This window comes from Gavia stellata, chromosome 1 (genome assembly GCF_030936135.1).
Source record: "Gavia stellata isolate bGavSte3 chromosome 1, bGavSte3.hap2, whole genome shotgun sequence".
Classification (NCBI taxonomy): Eukaryota; Metazoa; Chordata; class Aves; order Gaviiformes; family Gaviidae; genus Gavia; species Gavia stellata.
The window spans coordinates 20,123,326-20,142,761 of record NC_082594.1 but is presented as its reverse complement, the minus strand read 5'-3'; the positions used below and the strand labels follow the sequence as shown (position 1 = coordinate 20,142,761).

At 38.5% G+C, this 19,436-nt stretch overlaps 1 protein-coding gene across 1 annotated transcript in view; it reads left to right on the top strand.

Moving 5' to 3' along the window:
* XPO4 (exportin 4) overlaps window positions 1-18,616 on the top strand; it is an 80,433-nt gene extending 61,817 nt beyond the window's left edge. Inside the window, exons 12-23 of the mRNA XM_059818660.1 lie at window positions 69-214; window positions 1,546-1,723; window positions 3,477-3,636; window positions 5,289-5,458; window positions 6,436-6,610; window positions 7,713-8,006; window positions 8,920-9,100; window positions 10,634-10,752; window positions 11,682-11,812; window positions 12,584-12,701; window positions 13,953-14,045; window positions 18,293-18,616. Coding sequence (XP_059674643.1) covers window positions 69-214; window positions 1,546-1,723; window positions 3,477-3,636; window positions 5,289-5,458; window positions 6,436-6,610; window positions 7,713-8,006; window positions 8,920-9,100; window positions 10,634-10,752; window positions 11,682-11,812; window positions 12,584-12,701; window positions 13,953-14,045; window positions 18,293-18,490 — 1,963 coding nt within the window. The 3' untranslated portion in view covers window positions 18,491-18,616. The remainder of the gene's footprint in view (window positions 1-68; window positions 215-1,545; window positions 1,724-3,476; window positions 3,637-5,288; window positions 5,459-6,435; window positions 6,611-7,712; window positions 8,007-8,919; window positions 9,101-10,633; window positions 10,753-11,681; window positions 11,813-12,583; window positions 12,702-13,952; window positions 14,046-18,292) is intronic.
* The last annotated feature ends 820 nt before the right edge of the window (window positions 18,617-19,436 follow it).

Here is a 19,436-nt window from a genome sequence, read left to right as displayed (position 1 = left end):
ACTAAAAGCCTGACTTTGCCAAAACAATTTAAAAACAGTGAAGTTATTTTATTGTTATTTGTCCACAGTTTATTAGAAGACCGAGTGACAAGGCTCCACGGTCAGTTGCAAAGACATCAGCAGCAGTTACTTGCCTCACCAGCATCAGGCTCAATTGACAATAAAGTGCTTGATGACCTGTATGAGGATATTCATTGGCTTATTTTAGTCACAGGTTAGTGAACAGCTTTAAATAGTACTTATTCTGGTATTCTTATTGCAGCTGGAACACCTCAGGAAAAAAAATAAAATCCCTGTGTATCAACTACTCTTAATTGACTGTAATTTTTATCCATTATGATGCTTTCATCTTACATACACTACTTGCAAAGTCTTTGTTTTACTTTCATGTGCCTTGAGTAACATGAACGTTATCTTTAAAAGATTAATGAAATCTTTGCATGAAGTATATCCTTCGGAAATTCCCGCAACTGATTTTTGTTACAGATTTTTTGAGATGTGTTATCAGTCAACCTATTGAAGAAATCAGTCTGTTCATGATACCAGTTTTATTGTCTGGGGACACATGACTTTATAAGGCAATTAACATGAGATCAGGATAACAGTATTTATTACTCAATGGTGGCAAAGAATCAAGTCAGTTCCTGAATCTCTCAGTGCTGATGATCCATGTCCTGGCATTTTGTTATGTTTCAGGAAACTTGAATTTTGAACCTTCTTGGTTTTGATTTTTACATGGAACTGTCTTACATCTGTTTGCAAAACATTAGTAACAGCTAAGACAGTGTTTGTTCTTTGTTAAGAGAAATGTATACTTCATGAAATATTTTGTGGGATGTTTTTGAACATCTGATGTTTTGGTGGCTCTCAGATGTTGACATGAATGTGTTTATAATATTTTTGTATCGCTGTGGGATGGACTTTGTAGCTCACAGATGGTTATGAGATCAGACACTGAAAACTACGACTAAAGCTGGAATTAATATTTATTATCTGGACACCGGAGTATTGTGTAAAAACCCATGCTTCACCTGATCTGCAGTTGTTATGCAAGGAAGACTATTATAGCACGTGTGCTTGGTGTCTGAAAGTCTCTGACAGATTAGAAATGTTAGCAGAACGGAAGTCCCAAATGGGATGGACTCAGTGGGGAAGTTGTAAAATCAAGATGCTTTTTATCACATAACAGAAGGAGAAAGAAGTGACAACAAAATGTTGCTTTGGGTTTTTTTCCTCCTGCCTCAGTAGTTGAATTGACTGTAGTACTTTTACATGAAGCAAAGCTTATCTCTCTTTTAATTTGTTTTTTAATTTGGTGGTTTCCTTTCCAGTCTTGGTTTCTTGTCACTTTGGGTTCTTCTCAACTGAATGGCTTCAAGGATTCTAAAGTTAAATTATATGTATTTAAACAGTGTTAGTCAGGGTTTGTACAAATATTTGATTCTGGTGTGATGTGTGCAGTTAAGCCAACGGATTCTCTAATCAAAAAGCCGTAAGTTAACCTAGCGTAGAAAGTTGTGATCACTCTTTCTTTTTTAATGTAAGGCTACCTCTTGGCTAATGATACTCAGGGAGAGACGCCACTAATACCTCCAGAAGTAATGGAATATTCCATTAAACATTCAGCTGAGGTTGACATCAATACCACACTTCAGATTCTGGGATCTCCAGGAGAAAAGGCCTCTTCCATCCCAGGGTATAACAGAACTGATTCTGTAATTAGGTAAGGATGCATCTCATGCTATTAAGTATGTTAAATGCTTTTTCAGAGAAAAAAGTAAGAATGTGAGTGGACTTCTGTGAATTTGAAAAGTAAAAAAACAATATGTAAACACTGAACATTGGAAAAGAAATGTCTCTTAACTAGTATTAAAGTAAGGGTGAATAATTTATAAGAATGGTTTTATTACATACATATTAAGGCAATGCTGTAAAAGAGACTAAGACGACAGAAAAGGTGAAGTGATTTTTTTTTTTTTTTTTAGAGTAAAGAAAGGCAGGGTAAATACAGATGATACTTCAAGTTGAGGTGATCCAGGGGAGGACTGAGAAGAAAAATGAGATTAAGGCATCAAAACAGATAAAACTGAGTCAAGATGGGAAGGCTGAAATTACTAGATTAATGATCTAATAGTCTTAACAGAGGACATGAGCCAAAGTCTTGGAAATAAACAGAAATGTTTTTGTATCTCTACTGAAAACCCATCTTTGATCTGTTTGTTACAGAAAGTCCTTAAAATTACTTAAATTACTAAAAACTTGGTAGATCAGAATCTTTAGCTAATATACTATATGCTCTATAATTCATTCGGCACATGTACATCTTAAGCAAATGCTTTTCCAGATAGATCATCAGTGAGCTTGTCTACTTTGAACATGAGTTACTGCCCCAGCTTGGCAGTAGCAGCTCAATTGGTCCTCAGTGCGAGAGGAATTGTCACTTACGTACACATATCACTATTAGCCTATAAAAGGAGCAGGAGAGGGGATTTCCGTTTTCTTTTTGCAAGAAGGCTGATGCCCACAAAGGACTCCTCAGTTTGAATCCTCACACTTCAGAAGATTGCCTTCCACTTTTAATTGACATGGAAGATTCTTCACCCAAGATCAGTTGTTTTGTGTACTTAACATTTTCCTCTTCTGGAAAAGGCTAGAAGAATGGATCTTCATTGGCAGTGATTTGCCTAATGTTTAGAATACTGCTGCTCACTGATACTATTGGCAGCTTCAAGAAGTGGATAACAAACAGGATTTCTTGATGCAGTGTCTTAATGCTTATGGGAATAAACTGAGATCTAAATAAGGAGATATTTGAGACTCTCTGGCAATAGCTCTGAAATGTCTTCAAGAAATAGACTACTGTCAACTTCTAAATTCCTTGTGCACTATCACATTCTTACCAAATCTAATTGATATACTACAAAAGCTAATATTTAATGTAGTTTTATGGACTGATTGTATCAATGCAATCACCTTGTAATCTGGTATTTCAGACTGTTTCTCTGCAGTAATGAAAAAGAGAGAAATAACTGATCACTTATGTATTTGTTCTTTAGTATGCGTCACAATACAAAAGCTGCACAATTAGGTCCCACTTGGTCGCTAAGCTTGATGATGCAAGGAAGGGAGAATCAGTTTTTCAAAAAAGCTTTTCAAGCACACCAAGTAGTCCATCTCTTTGTTCCTGTGATGTCAGAATGCTTGTGAGGATTCTTTGTTGCAGTAATTTTGATGTCAAATATAATCACCCTGTCTTTTAATGCATATTCTGACTGTTTGAAGGATATTTGCCAATCTATCCTGTCTCTCTCTCTCTCCTGACATTTAAAGAAAACATAAATTCAGGTGCTTTTTACTTCATTAGAGATGAACTGCTTTGTGTTATCCTGTTCCTTCTGTCATATTTCATGAAAAATAAATGTGTTTGGTAGTCACATTGCTTCTCTTAGCATTCTCATTGTATTTTAAATCTGCAGGTTGTTATCTGCTATTTTAAGAGTGTCAGAAGTAGAATCTAGAGCAATAAGAGCCAATCTCACGCACCTCCTGAGCCCCCAGATGGGCAAAGATATTGTATGGTTTCTCAAGCGTTGGGCAAAGACTTACCTCCTAGTAGATGAAAAGCTGTATGAGCAGGTAAGGATATAACTTTTATGAATTAATTGGTGAGTATTAGCAATAATAGTATCCTGTGAATGCAGATGTCAGTGTTGCTATTTTAAAGTGCAATGATAAAGTGTTTTTAAAGTTAAATGGGTTTATTTTGGCATTTGTTTGAAAGTTGATGTTTTCTTCAGGTTTTTAATTAGAAATAGAAGTTGTTAGAGGACCCTTCTTGCACATTTTGGTGCTAATGTGATTTTTTTTTTTTTGTGGCCGTTGCCATAGCAGGATAGCATAGCGCATTCTCAAGTTGTATAGGGGGTGAAACTCACTGACAATTTTATAAACTACTTTTCACTCTCCATCAGATCACAGTTCATCTCTAACACAGTGGTTGCCCTTGATGGATGATTTAGTGAGTAACCTGGTCATGATTCTGAATTAGGTATTTAACACAATCACAAGGTAGTATACATTAGCTAATGTCATGCTACTTTCTCTCCTCTCCCCCTTCTCATACATTCTCAGTGTACATATTATGATTTCAATGGTGCATTCTTTGTAAAGGGCAACTTCTTACTGTGTTTGGACAGCACTAATCATGATTAGACCTTGATCCTGATTTTGCTTATAGAACTAACTGTAATCCAGCTGACTGATGGAGGCCACTCATCCTGAGGAGGTCCTATTGGCTCTGACTTTTGAGAAGGAAGCCTCCTCCTCTTCCCCTTTATTTCCACTACTGAAGCAACTAAGAATACTAACGCTTCAGGAGGCCCTTCCTTAACAAAAATAGGTATACCAAAGACTTGTAAATACTTGGAATCATATTATTCCGCTTGTACTTAGAGCAGAGCTAAGAATTTGTAAAGGTACCAGTTGGGGAAGAATTGGAGAGCATGTAAGAAGGAAATTCACAGGAGAACAATGCAAAGAGACAAAATAAGAGTATCTAGGAAAAGCACGTCTTTAGTTTGTTGACATGTGAAAGTGATTGGAACATCTATTTAAACCTTATGCTTGGTCATGTATATATTATGAGTTGTAAAGTTAGAAATGTTAGTGCTGTGCTGACAGGGAGCCCCTGCACAATTATTGCAAAATCCTTGGATTTCACTCTTGAGGGACTTCTTTTTTTCAAAATAGGAGAACAGGCAATTTCAAGGAAGCATATTTTAATGTGCCAGGACCAGAATGTGACATCTTTCCTAAAAGATGTATAGATTGAAGGAATAATCTGCAGAAAACAGATGCAGAAAAATTGCAGTGAAAATATTTAAGTTTTTACAAGATTTGATCTAGATCAACAGCTAAGTTTATTTCTAATAATTTTTATCACTGAATTTTGAGGAATTTCATTGTAAATTCATGGAAGCACTTTTGGGAGATGATTTTGGGATCTTTCTTCTAATTTTTAAAGCTTTTGAACTTTAATTGGCATTAAAAGCTGGTTTTGTAATGAGGGTGAAACTCTTCTTTGTTCTAGGTGTTGTGCTTAAAATTGCAAGATAAATTTGGCAAAGATTTTTCTATTACAGGTATTCTTTGCCTTTGTCTAGGTAACATTTGTGTATTTTAAGTAGGGAAGAAGTGACAGCCTGAAAAGAATTTGCTGACAATGATTACCATACACTTTGGGGTTCTGGCTTCTGTAAAACTCACTCATTTTAATGCTTTTCTTATAGATAAGTCTGCCATTTAGTACAGCATTTGGTGCTGATACAGAGGGTTCCCAGTGGATTGTGGGTTACCTTTTAGAAAAAGTGATCAGTAACCTGGCAGTGTGGAGTTCAGAGCAGGACCTTGCAAATGATACTGTACAACTGCTAGTAACATTAGTGGAAAGGAGAGAGCGGTAAGTTGCTATACCTCTGGAAGTCAAAAAATTTCTTTTGCTTCCTTGAAATTTTTTTGGCCAAAGTAATCCAGATATAGGGCACTTCATATTCATGTCTCTGTAAGTCAAATTACTTTAGTAACATACTATAAATGGAAAAAAAAATTGTCTGACAAAGTGAGGAGTGAGACCTAGATTTGACAAAACATAATCTAATTTTTATTATTGTTTAGAAGTGCACTCTCCTTCCCCTACCTTTGTGCCTCACTCTTAAACAGTGAGAAAGGAAAACTCTCCTGGTCTCCACTCTTATTGCAAGGATTTTTGTGGTGGTGTTTATTTTTGTTGAACAAGTTCTTCTGGATGAAGAGTTCAGATACTGGCTCAGCCAGTATAAAACGTGTTTTGTAATCATATTAAAAAAGTTTTTAAATTCCATGATTTGGCGGATTCAGACAAATTTCAGTTTTCTATGGTATTACAAACTGTGAAGCATGAAATCCTTGAATGTTTTACTTTTCTGAATTGACATGCAATTATACATGCAATCATACATGCAATCATGCATTCACAGTCTGCTGAAAGACTGTTCTGAAGTTTGAGGAGTTAAACACTTGAGGAATTTTCTTTTTTAAAAAAATTAAAAAGCACAGGAGCTAGTTTTGGAATAAACTGCTTATTTTATCATGACATAATAAGACTACGCTTTTAATCCATGCAATATGTCCATTAACTCTGTGTGTGTATGTGTGTAAAACTAAAGCACTTCCCTGCTTTTCTCCCATATGAATTGAGCTATTTTCGGAGTGTATACTTTAGAAATCTTAGAGGTGAGGCGTTAATAAGATGAAAGTCAAAAGGCAATTTAGCCTTAGAATAAAGGAATTAAAATTAAAAAAAAAAACAAACTTCTGATAACTGCTAGCAACCTGATGCGCTCTGTTCATACAATTTTGTGAAATCTTTTCTTTAATTAAACTTTTTCCCTCTTCTAGGGCAAACTTAGTTATTCAGTGTGAAAACTGGTGGAATTTAGCTAAACAATTTGCAAGGCGAAGCCCTCCTCTTCACTATTTGTCCAGTTCTGTGCAGAGAACACTAATGAAAGCTTTAGTTTTAGGAGGTTTTGCTCACATGGATACAGAAACAAAGCAACAATACTGGACAGAGGTAAGCTATTTTGATGCTTCTGTTACCTTCATTTTGCAAGTAGTACAAACAACTTAGTTTAGGGAATTTTATGGTGACACAAAATCAACTCATACAGAATCTTTTGATTTTGAATATCTGATACAGAAAATTTTTTAAATTATTCTCTCTGTGAAGGTCAATAGTTGTATGGCACCCAGGAGCTGCCAAAAATTGTATCTAAAAACATCACAGCTGAAACAGAAACAACCAATAATTACCCGGAGGATTTGTGAAACAGCTGGTATAGCAGTACACTTGAAAGAGACTATTATAAAAAGTTAAGAATTGCCCTTGGAACTGTGTAATTTCTTCCTTTTATTTTAATTTGGTGGTATTATGATTTTCTCAATTATTCACTTAATTATTCACTTAGTGAAAAGCTAATGTGGAACATTATGAAGAGACTTGACCAGCTTTTTGTGCCCTGGCTCCATTAAAGCTCAGATATTTAATACCAGAAAGATTGGTGCTAGAAAGTAGCTGAAATGTCATCAGTGAGCACCGTGTGAGTTTGTAAAGCATTGGCCTTCTGAAAGAAACTTGCTTTTATTAGTAAAGCTATGAAATTAGTGATTCAAGGTACTGGAAGTGCACTGGAAGTAATTGGGAGAAACATTTTAACTATTTTTATGGAAGTTTCTAAATTGGTTCCAAGCACAGCTGATTACAAAAGAGATTGCAGCGTTGAGAATCATAATATGACAAAGATAATTGTGAACATGAATCTTAATGCTTTCATTGATGAACTGTAACAATTTTTTCTCCTAATACTGAAATACTGTGAGCCAGAGGAAGTTATTGTCATTTGTTTAGACTACAAAATAACATAAAATATTTATGGAGGTGCTTGTTTTGAAACCAGCCTGCAGGTGATGATGGATAATGAGAATCACTAATGACTACCACTTCCGCTCACATTAATGTGACAGATAAGAACACAATTAAGCCATTGGAAACTGGAAGTGATTGATTCTTGTACTGCTGTGCCAAAAGCAACCCATGAACTTGCTAAATTACTTAAACTTCACATCTCATGTAATAGTATGCTTATCTTAATGTGACTTTTCTAAAAAATTTTAAGGTTCTTCAGCCACTTCAGCAGCGATTCTTGAATGTGATAAACCAAGAAAACTTTCAGCAGATCTGTCAGGAGGAGGAAGTGAAACAGGAAATCACTGCTACATTAGAAGCACTCTGTGGCATTGCTGAGGCTACCCAGATTGATAACGTAGCAATTCTCTTCAATTTCCTAATGGACTTCCTTAATAATTGCATTGGATTAATGGAAGTATACAAGAACACACCAGAGACTGTTAATCTCATAATAGAAGTCTTTGTTGAAGTTGCACATAAACAAATTTGCTATCTTGGAGAGGTAAATACAACCGAAAAGGGAAGGAGGGGAAGAGTGTGAGGGTGTGCACGTGCATACATGTGTATACAGTGCTATCCCTTAAACAAAATAAAGGATAGTGGTTTTCAGATTCTGTAGAGAAAGAAAGCTATGTGGTTATATCTGTTAGAGCGATCCCTTTGTTTAAAAACATCCACTTGCAGAGATTAAAAGCAGGACATCTACATTCTTCTTATACCAGTAAACTTAACTGTAATTCATCACTAATGGAACTCTGTATGGGTGGCAAAAGAGTGCAGACCATGTTGAGTTCTTTTTTTAACCATATCTAACTTCTCTGAAGGCTTGTCTAGGAGAATTGCAGCACTGTTTTATGTGACAAATGCATACCATTGAGACACTGCCTTGGTCCTAAACAAGGCATAATGTATATCAAGATATTATCTGGTAAAACAAGTCAGTGCAGTACACTTACATCTTTGTACTGCTGGCTAATTTTGGTTTTGCATCTAGAGGCGATCCTGCCTATTCCAAACTGGGTATGCACAAACAGTCTATTATGGCTCCAAACTTTGATAGCTGAAGTGAGTCCCCAAGAGATTTTGTTGGTAAGCTAGTTTGTGAGATTAGTGAGATGTGTCAGCCTGTCCCAAGCCACTCTTAACAAAAACAAAACACAAAAAAAAGATGGAGGAATTGATAAAAGTAATGTTCCACTGTTCCGATGGGTAGCATATCAATATAGGGCTGTAAGAGTTCTTATTGTTTAAGGTGGCTGTTTCCTTGATGATTTTGTGTGCAGTTGTTGCAAAAAGTGGTTATATAACTGAAATTAAAATCTTGAGGTATCGTCAACCAAGTAACACCATCTTAAAACAAAGTGTGCCACTTTTAGCATACGGGAGTTTTCTTATTATCTAACATTGTTTTATAGGCCAAAGCCATGAACTTGTATGAGGCCTGCCTAACTCTGCTCCAGGTGTATTCCAAGAATAATCTAGGTCGACAACGGATAGATGTTACAGCAGAAGAAGACCAGTACCAGGATCTCCTTCTTATTATGGAGCTTCTCACTAATCTTCTATCAAAAGAATTCATAGATTTCAGTGATACAGGTATGAAGGAATTGGTAATTGCTGAACCATAACTTGTGTTCTAAACTGTAAAAACCATTGTGGGGCATGTGTTCAATCCAGGTAAAGTGAAAACTGAAGTTTAGGCTTGGTTAGATCAGGATATGAAAATTTCTATTTAATGTGCCAGTAGCAAAGGAAGGACTTTTCACAGTATTCTAGCCTCTGAAATTATTATTGTTCTCATAAAATAAGTAGGGCATATATGAAACAGCTTGAAATCTGAATGTTGCGAGTCCGAACATGTAGCAGCAGCAGTTTTACAACAAAAAACCCCATAGAGAAGTCAGAATAGTAAATTACCGCAAGAGTGCAGATGGATTATCTTCTTAGTACAAGAGTCAACTTTTGTGAAATGCTGAGCTCATTAAAATTCTGTCACGTTTGAGGGTTTTCTGTATTCCTCATTCACACAATATGCTTTGTAGTATGTGGGTGTAGTTGAGGGTTCTTTTTTGTATCCCAGTCTGTTACTTTCTTCTGTATATTTGCCACTTAAACTTGCAGTAGTCCTGAGTATGATCTGCCAGTTCTAGCTTAGCTGTGCTGCATTGCTTTTGAATTAGTTGAAACACATTTGCATGATTCAGATCTTACCATGTCCTATACAGTTTGCAGAGAAAACATACTCAGTAACAAACTGAATCTGCCCAGGTTGTTTGGAAGTTGTTCATTGCTTTTCTGAGGTACATCTTGAAAGGCAGAACCTTGTATTCTGAAATTCAGTGCATCAGTCTAGGTTTTGTTATGCATGCACAACAGAAATACAGAACCAGATTTAGACTTTGTCCATTGAATGGACAGCTCAATGCCATGAAACATATTCTCTTTGAGGTCAGACATTGGAAGTTAATTGCATGGAAAACACTGTAAAATACTTACCATGAAACTAAGGAATGTGAATACTACCCAAATGTAATGCCCAGAGATCAAATGTATTGAAAGTTGTCTGCATACTGTTGCTGACTCAATGCAGGAATTCTAAAAGTAAGGTCACTGCCAGCTGATGGGAAACGTAGGTCTTACCTGTAACTGGAGAAAACTTGGCAACATCTAAACTACAGAATTTTCTGCATTAAGTCTCCCATTTTTTTCCTTCTTGTGTTTATATATTTACATATGTTTATATATATGTTATAATATATGAAAAGTATAAAAATGCAGTAATATTTTGCTCACTGTCTGTTTATGTGTGCAGGCATGAAGCAGCTATCACTAGAAACAAATGCAATGTTCTGTAATGGAAGGGAGCCCTCAGAGTATCTGAAGTGTTCTGTTTTAGCATGCTGTCTGGTACACGTGATTATGAAATGCTTAGTCCTAATGAATATAAATATAGAGTGATGTGGGAGCCTCCACTCGCTAAGTTTCTATTTTAATACAATGTCTCATGTTTTTGTTTGGGGAGAGGGGAATAGTTCTATTTTAAAAAATGTCTTTGTTATAAAGAAATGGGCTCTTCCTTCAATATGTTTAATCCTCCTTTTATACAAAACACTTTTGTCTTTTCTACAGATGAAGTATTTAGAGGACATGAGCCTGGGCAAGCTACAAATAGATCTGTATCAGCAGCAGATGTTGTCTTATATGGGGTTAATCTAGTTCTGCCTCTAATGTCTCAGGACCTGCTGAAGGTAAGTATATTTTTACACGTAATTGCTAGAATATGAAAGCTTTATAGTAATGAATTCCCAGAATTCATTATATATATGCATTCCACCTCCACAAGTTGAGTTTTCTAGGCTTTTAAAAAAGCAAATAACTGTTCTGTAGTTCTAGATACTGTTTGAAAAGACATATTGTAAGCTGAGAAAATGTATATTTGAAGGGCCTAAACAAAACCTTTTCTTCTAAAAGTAAGTCACCAGTTAATCAAACCTGAAATGTGGCTTGTGGAATCCTTTTTCTGATAGTGTCAGAAATGTAATAAGAAGCATGAACAGTGGTACTAGTAAAATAAAAAAAAAAATCTGGGAGCAAGTAGTAACTCTTAATATTTTCACAATACAGCTGGCTTTCATATCACAGACATCAGCAGCTTGTCAGTAGAACAGTAAAATATGAAACAATGGAATGGCAGTATTTCATTGGGTTGCACTGTGTTAATGTTACACTTTGAAGTGTTCCCCTTATTCAAAAAGTAAATCTCAATTGTCCCCTCTTAACATGCTTTTTCATCTTGGCGTGCATGCGCTGAGCATGAGAGCTACATCCATTTTAGATTAAACTGAGTCAAAGGATGTACCCTGGAAGCCCCTCTGTTGTGTCCAAGGCTTTTACCTCACAGGGCTAGACTTGCTCATGTCTGAAGTAATACTCCCTGAATTTTTACAGAGCAGATACCAGACTCCCACCATCAGCTGTTTAGCTTTAGCTATCTTCTTTTTATTGTACCACAGTGTTTGCTAATAAAATTGTAGCCATTCTGATGACTCTGAAGTTGTCTACTAAAATTGTCTTTTCTTCTATGGAAAGCATCAGTCCTGTCTCTTTGTACAGATGGAGGTTATGTCAGAATAGAGTTGTGACTGATTCTAAAATTACCATGTTTTTCTTTTGACAGTTTCCATCCCTGTGTAATCAATATTACAAACTAATCACTTTCATCTGTGAGATATTCCCTGAGAAAATTCCACAACTTCCAGAGGACCTCTTTAAGAGCCTAATGTACTCACTGGAGTTAGGGATGTCATCGTATCCTTTGTAGAGCTTGGGAGTGTTTAAAAATCTGGGTTACTTTTATAAAGCCCTGTTAAAAATCTGATTTTATTTTTCTTTGCTTTTTTTTTTCCTTTTCTGTCAATCTCTGTATAATTATATATCACTAATTGACTCTTACTCTCTGGTGATTGAGAGCTTCACTGTAGTGTCTATTGAGATTCTAGTATTAGCTGAATTTCCTCTGACTCTTGTTGCTTGAATGCAGCCTTCAAGTGGTTTAGAGTGTAAATTTTTTCTGGCAGACATTCCTGTCTCCTCCGTTACTTCACTTCAGAGTGTGTAACTTCATAAGCCTTCAGCTGGTATCCCAAAGCCATTCCTGAATTAGTTTCTCAGCTGGTAATACAAAACACTGCTGCTGTTCTACTGGGCTGGCTCCAGAGCATTTCCTGTCAGGGTGCCAATGGGCTCTCCCTCTCATAATGGGAGTACCATTTTCACTAATCTGTGGCACGTGTCAGAAACAGATGAGCTTGACCATAAGGGACTCTTTCTGAAAATGTTATGTCAGTGTGGTTTATGATGCCATAGGGCGTGTAGCTAATAAAAGAAGGCAACAAAGTTGGAATTCTTTTTTTCCCCTTTTTCTACTCTTTTTTTAATTTAATTTTTTTATTAACAGATTGATAGTAAAAACAAATCTTGGAACATACAAGCATTGAAAAATTTTTCTAATGGCACCACTGGGAAGTTTTACCATAATTTAATTGAAATCTGACTTTGTTTCTTAACCCCCGTTATCAGAATGAGTTCAGAGGTTTGCCAGCTTTGTCTGGAGGCTGTAACACCATTAGCAGAACAGTGTGCAAAAGCACAAGAAACAGATTCAACCCTTTTTCTAGCAACAAGGCACTTTCTTAAGGTAAGGCGTCTGCGTTTCATGTTACTTTGGTTTTTTGCATACAGGTAGCATCAAGAGGCTGAACAGTGATCATATCTTCAGGATCACACATATAGTGAGAAACAGCCTGTTACCTAAAAAACCTGGCAGTTTAAGAAGAAAGAGAGCATGAAGGACTGGAGACGTTGGACTAGAGTACGAAGGAGGATGGGGGCGTAGAAGGAGGAAATTACTTATTGCCAATCAACGAAAGACCTGAGCCTCTCAGAATGCAATTTATATTTATCCATGCTCTGCACACGAGCTCTAGAATGAACCTGATTGACAATTTTAGCGGTTAAGTTTACTGTGAAAGCTGTAAAATAGAAAGCTTCTAGAATTGTGTGAACTGGAGGCTGGGTAGAGTACTAAAACAAGAGGCAGAAAAAGAGCATAGTTGGGAACTAGAAAGAAACTGCTGTCATTTATTCAATGTATCCAATGAATTGTGGGTTTTCTTAATCCAGTATCATATTTAGTACTTTCCTTTTAGGACCATACACTCTATCTCATCGAGTTTTGGAGTAACCTGGTAGCATCCAGGTTCCTGCTAACTGGGAACAAAGTAATTGTCATCTTCTGCTTGTCTTCTGATTTTGTAAAGACTCCAGTTTTCCTTAAGACATCTTTTTGTACCAAACTGACACTCAAACTTCTGGGGATTGCTCATTAAAAGCATACATCAGTCAAGCTGAGAAAATGAGAAACACCTTAATTAATTTTGTCTTTATAACTCTTCTAAGTTAACATAGCTTTCTGCCTTTTCTCTAAATTTCCTTTAAAAATTTTACACCGTTCTTATTATTCTGTTCCTTGTTTGGGCTTCTGTGAGCCATAGGAGTCTCCAAAACTTGAGGAAAAAGTTCTCTGTTTTATTCTGGAAGAGCAAAGGCTTTTTTCATTATTTCTTTGGCATATCTGCAGCTTTTGGAGAAAAATACAAGAGATGCTATTTCTCTCTGAAGAACACATATAAATGAACAAAAGGTTTCAATGCTTTGAGATGTGAATTTGTGTTGTTAAGCCAAGACTCGACTTCTAAAAGAACTTGGCTTTCTGATTAGTGATACCTAAATTTAAAAAAAAAGGCAACAAAACAAACAACAAACTTGTATGTTTGTAAATGCCTGTTCATTTTCATTATCAGAAATGAAGATAAATTTCAGCAGCAAATGTTGGTAAAGTAGAAAGTTAAGTTTACACTTCGTAACTTCTTCTGTTTTCTGATTTCAGATGGTCTTTGATATGCTGGTACTTCAGAAGCACAATACAGAAATGACAACTGCAGCAGGTGAAGCATTCTACACATTAGTGTGTTTGCATCAGGTATGGCATTTAGACACTTACACCCTGAAAACCAGTCATTTGTTAAAGGAGAGTGGTTAGTTACTGTGTGTCTAGCAAGTCAGAATCGTTCAAGTTGGAAGGGACCCTCAGGATGTCTGTAGTCCAACCTCTTGCTCAAAGTGGAGTCAGCACTGAATTTAGATCAGGTTGCTCAGGACTTTTTCCAACTGTGTCTTGAAAACCTCCAAGATGGATATTCCAAAGCCTCTCTGAGTGGCCTGTTGAATGCTTTATTATCCTTATAATTCGTGTGCTTTCAGCACCTGCCAGACAGTCTTGGTGGTCCACCTCTGGACTCATTAAAGTTCATCAATATCCTTCTTGTGTTAAGGAGTCCAAAACAGGACACAATATTCCATCTCTAATAAGTACGGTGTAAAGACAAATAATAAATACAGCCCAGTATGCTGCTAGTGTTCATTGCTGACAAGGCACACTGCTGACTTGCTTAGACTGCTGTCCACCAGAACCTTCAGGTCCTTTATTCAGCGGAACTGCTACCCAGCCTGTCAGTTCCCAGTCTGTATAGTTGCAGGGGCTTAGTCTGTTTCAGCTGCAGGACTTTGCATTTGTCCTTGTTGAATTTCATGAGGTTCCTGTCAGTTCATTTGTCTAGCCTGACAAGGTGTCTCTGAATGTCAGTCCTGCCCTTGAATGCACTGGCTGCACTCCCCAGTTTGGTTTCATCCACAGACTTGAGGAGAGTGCGTTTCTTCTCCTCCTCCAGGTCACTGACTAAAATATTTAACAGGACAAGGCCCAGATGAGAGCTCTCAGTGCCACTTGTAACCAGCTTCCAGGTGGAATATAAGCCATTCACCACAATCATTGAGGCTGATGATACAGGTGTGTTTTCACCCATGTAGTAGTCCACCCATCTAGACAATAAAATCCCAGCTTGGTTACAAGGATGCTGTGCAAGACTGCTAAAGACTTGCTAACATCAGGCATCCACTGGTCTCCCCTCATACACAGATGTAATCATTTCATCACAGCAGACAGTCAGGTTGGTAAAGCATGATTTACCCTTGGTAAATCCACACTGGCTGTTCCCAATCACTTTTTCTTTCACGTGCCCAGAGATAGCTTCCAGGAGTACTTGCTTCAGGATTTTCTTAGTCGTTCAAAGATGATAGAGAGCATCCATGTAATGGCGTGAGCCAGCTTTCTTGAACCCTTGGATGGATTCTGTCAGTTCTCATGAGCTTGTATGCATCAAGATTTCTCCAGAGATTCCTGAGTTGATCCTCTTTTACTACTGGTAGCTCCTCTCCTCTTGGAACCCTGTCTCCAGTCATATAGGTCTGGGAAAACCTGTCAGTGAAGACCAAAGCAAAAAAAGCATTGAGTATTTCAGGCTTATCTTTTGTCTGTTATCACTAAATCACCTGCTCCATTCAGCAGCAGGACCCGCATTTTCCCTGTTCTTCTTTTACTGTTAATGTACTGGTAGAAGCTGCTCTGTTGTCCTTGATGTCCCAGGCTAAATTCAGCTTTAGCTGAGCTTTGCTTTTCTGTCATTGTTCTTGTCCAGACAATGTTTCCTTTGTAGCTGTTACAGAATCACTAATGTTGGAAAAGACATGTAAGATCAAGTCCAACCATCAACCCAACACCACCATGCCCACTAAACCATGTCCTGCAGTGCCATGTCCACACGTTCCTTGAACACTTCCAGTGATGGTGATTCCACCACCTCCCTGGGCAGCCTGTTCCAGTGCTTCACCACTCTCTCAGTAAAGAAATTTTTCCTAATATCCAGCCTAAACCTCCCCTGGTGCAACTTGAGGCCATTTCCTCTTGTCCTGTTGCTAGTCACTTGGGAGAAGAGACCAACACCCACCTCTCTGCCACCCCCTTTCAGGTAATTGTAGAGAGCGATGAGGTCTCCCCTCAGCCTCCTCTTCTCCAGACTGAACAACCCCAGTTCCCTCAGCCGCTCCTCATAAGACTTGTGCTCCAGACCCCTCACCAGCTTCGTCGCCCTTCTCTGGACACACTCCAGCACCTCAATGTCCTTCTTGTAGTGAGGGGCCCAAAACTGAACACAGTATTCGAGGTGCGGGCTCACCAGTGCCGAGTACAGGGGCACGATCACCTCCCTACCCCTGCTGGCCCCACTATTTCTGATACAGGCCAGGATGTCCCTGCTTCTATCTCCTGCATGTGTCCTCCTTGCACTGGAGTTCAGTCATGAACTCCCTGCTTAGCTGGGTTGGTGTCCTGATGTGTCTATATTGTTTTCCTCAGTATCTGGACAGGCCATTCTTGTGCTTGGAAGAGGTTGTCTTTAAAGACTGGTCAGCTCTCCTGAGCTCCTTTCATCTTCAGAGCTCTCACCCACAGGATCCCACCCATCAGTTTCCTGAACAAGCTGAAATCTGCTCTTGTGATGTCCAGGATCTGTACTCGGCTGCCCTCTTTTCTTGCCCTCATAAGGATCCCGAAGTCCCCTATTTCATGATCACTGTAGCCAAGGCTGCCATTAATTATCACATCCCTGACCAGCTCTTCCTAGCTGTGAGTAGCAGATGCAAAGTCAGTCCTGGGTGGCCCATTTGGCATTCGAGCAAATGTTAGGGAGACACCTCACAAGGCTGATCTGGAAACTTCCTCAAGTTGCTTGAAAATTACTCTGTCCGCTACTCACCCTGTCTTGGTGATTTATAACAAGCTCCCACCATGATGTCATCTTTACCACCTCTCCTCTGGTCATGACCCATAAGCACTCAACTAGATTATTGCCCAGTCCATAGAAAAGCATCCTTAATTTGAGCTGCCATTTCACATAAATGGCTATCTTCTGTCCTCTTCTTCTCTAAAGAGCTGTCCATCGGAGCAATCCAGTCATGCCACCTGTCCACCACATCTCAGTACCTGCAGTGATGCTGCAGCTCTGCATCTGCACAGGGAGCTTTAGCTCTTCCTGTTTGTTTCCAAAGCTGAATGCATTTATGCACGGGTGTTCGAGGTTGGCCTCCTTTCAACCTCTTTCATCCTTCCTGATGAGCACTCTTAAACCCATCACACTTCCTTGCGTTCTTACTACACTGGGTCTCTGTCTCCTCACTTATCTACAAGCTGTTACCACCATACCCCAGTGTGCCCTTTAAAGCCCTTCCTGCCAGGTTGGCAAGCCTTTGGCAAAGATGTTCCTAAGCCACTTTGTCATATGGATCCTCTCTCTTGTTAGCAGCCCTCATCCCTCAGAGGGACTCATGATTATGTAAGACAAAAAGACCCTGTGAGACAAGCCACAGGTGGCAACTTCATATTGTGTCTACCCCCACCCAAGCCCTTCACCAGTAGAATTGAGGGGACTGCCATTGTGGCTCCTGTGTCCTTCACTCTTGCGTCCAGAGCTCAGTCATCATTCTGGACTTGCTCCAGATGCCCCTTGGTAGTGTCATTGGTGGCCGTGTGGCTGAACAACAAGCAGTGATAGACTGAGGGCTGAGGATGATCCTCAGCAGTCTGTCCATAATAATAACAGCCCCGATCCTGGCCCTCAGCAGAGTTTTTTAGGTCCTGATCTCATCCCCTGCTGCACAAGCTTCCATAGTCTCTGCTAAGTTCCCTCCAGGAGCTGTGCTGCTGCATAGCAGGTGTTCCCCACAGCGACTGAACCAGGCGCCTGTTACAGTTTGCTGCTATTCTCAAAACTCTCAATGGTTCTTTCGCTGTCCTTTTAGTCACGTTTAACATGTTTCTTTGTCTTCTGTTTCTGTCCAAGTACGCATGAGAATAAGTGGAAAACTCTTAGAAAGGAATCTAAGCTCCCTGTCCCAGGGAAGGCAATCTAGAGAAGGGAAAACCTGTGGGAGGAGATGGTTGGTACGGCATGCCGAACATGGGGCAAGCGTGAAGAAAGAGAAGCATGGTTTGCAGGAGTAAACCTATGCCAACAGCTGGAAGACACTTTGAAGGGTGTGCCTTAAAGTTTTCTTCTTACTCTGCACTGCAAAGCACAGACCAGTTTTTTTTAGTAAGGCTAAAGAAGCCTTTAGAGCTGGTCTGATTCAAGGGCTTTATCTAGTTTAGAGGTAGGTGAAAGGCTGCAGGTCCATAGTTGCTTCTGGTACCCTCATCAGTGAAACTGGCTAACGGGTGGAGAGGTACTGGTAGCTTTCTGTCACAGCCTTGATTCTGGATTTGGTCCTGATGAGAGAAGTTTTATATATTGTATCTTTTTTTTTAAGTTAATAAGATTCTTGTTTATTTAACAGGCTGAATATTCAGAGCTAGTTGAAACATTGCTATCAACTCAGCAAGATCCAGTTATTTACCAGCGGTTAGCAGATGCCTTCAACAAGCTTACTGCAAGCAGCACTCCTCCTACACTGGACCGTAAGCAGAAGATGGCCTTCTTAAAGAGTTTAGAAGAATTTATGGCAAATGTTGGTGGACTTCTCTGTGTAAAATAAACAACAAAACTCTATGCCTAATTTAGACCCTTTCTGCAAAATGCACTGAGAAATGCTGAATGCTGACTAAATCTTGTACCTGTCTCTGGGTTCTTTGCAGCCATCTCAGATTCTAGAGAGCCTGGAATTTTGAACATAACACAATGGAATAGGAGAGGTCAACTTTGAATCAGCTTCTGCTATTATGTGTTAGCTGCGATCTGTCATACTTGTGTGTGGGAGAGAATGAACAGAAAATTTGAATTTAATCTTTTTCCATATATGTGCAAACAGATATGGGCACAATGAAAAAAGAATTCAGTGCCTTTCCCCCCCTCCACTGGTTTAAAATGAGTGGCCAGGTAAACATACAGCTTTCTTTTCTACCCAAAATCATGTTAGAGTGTGATGAAGATAAATACAAAGCTCCAAACAGTTTAGCTGATTTTAAGCTTTATTTTTCCTCTCTTAAAGTGTGAGTTTGTGTTCCAACGGGGAAAAAAAACCAAATGGTATTTTAACGTGTGTTTAGTTCTGGTTTTCTACATCAACCTGACATTGCATGTTTAATGTAATGCAGGTTTTTACATTATGTTCTGCTGCCTAAAGTTCAGAAGAAAAAAGGTGTATATTTTTGTTCCCCTAAAATGAACTTTAGGAACTGTAGCCATTTCATTGCCTTAATTTAAAAGGAAAAAAAAAAGCTCATATACTTTAGATAAGAAATTTAAGGCAAGATTTGACTCTTCAGAGTTGGTTTAGGATGTTGGCATTAAGCTGCTGTGTACCTGTTGCAGCCCTTCGTGTTGATGTTTCATTTTGGAATGAGTGTCTAATGCAAGGTTCATGTGTAGTTTTACTTTCAGTATCTGTATTGATTCATATCTGGGTTGCACGCAACTGCAATGTATTTCTACACTGAACTGTTTGCTTAAGCAAGAACAGCTCAAAAGGTGTAAATTACTGG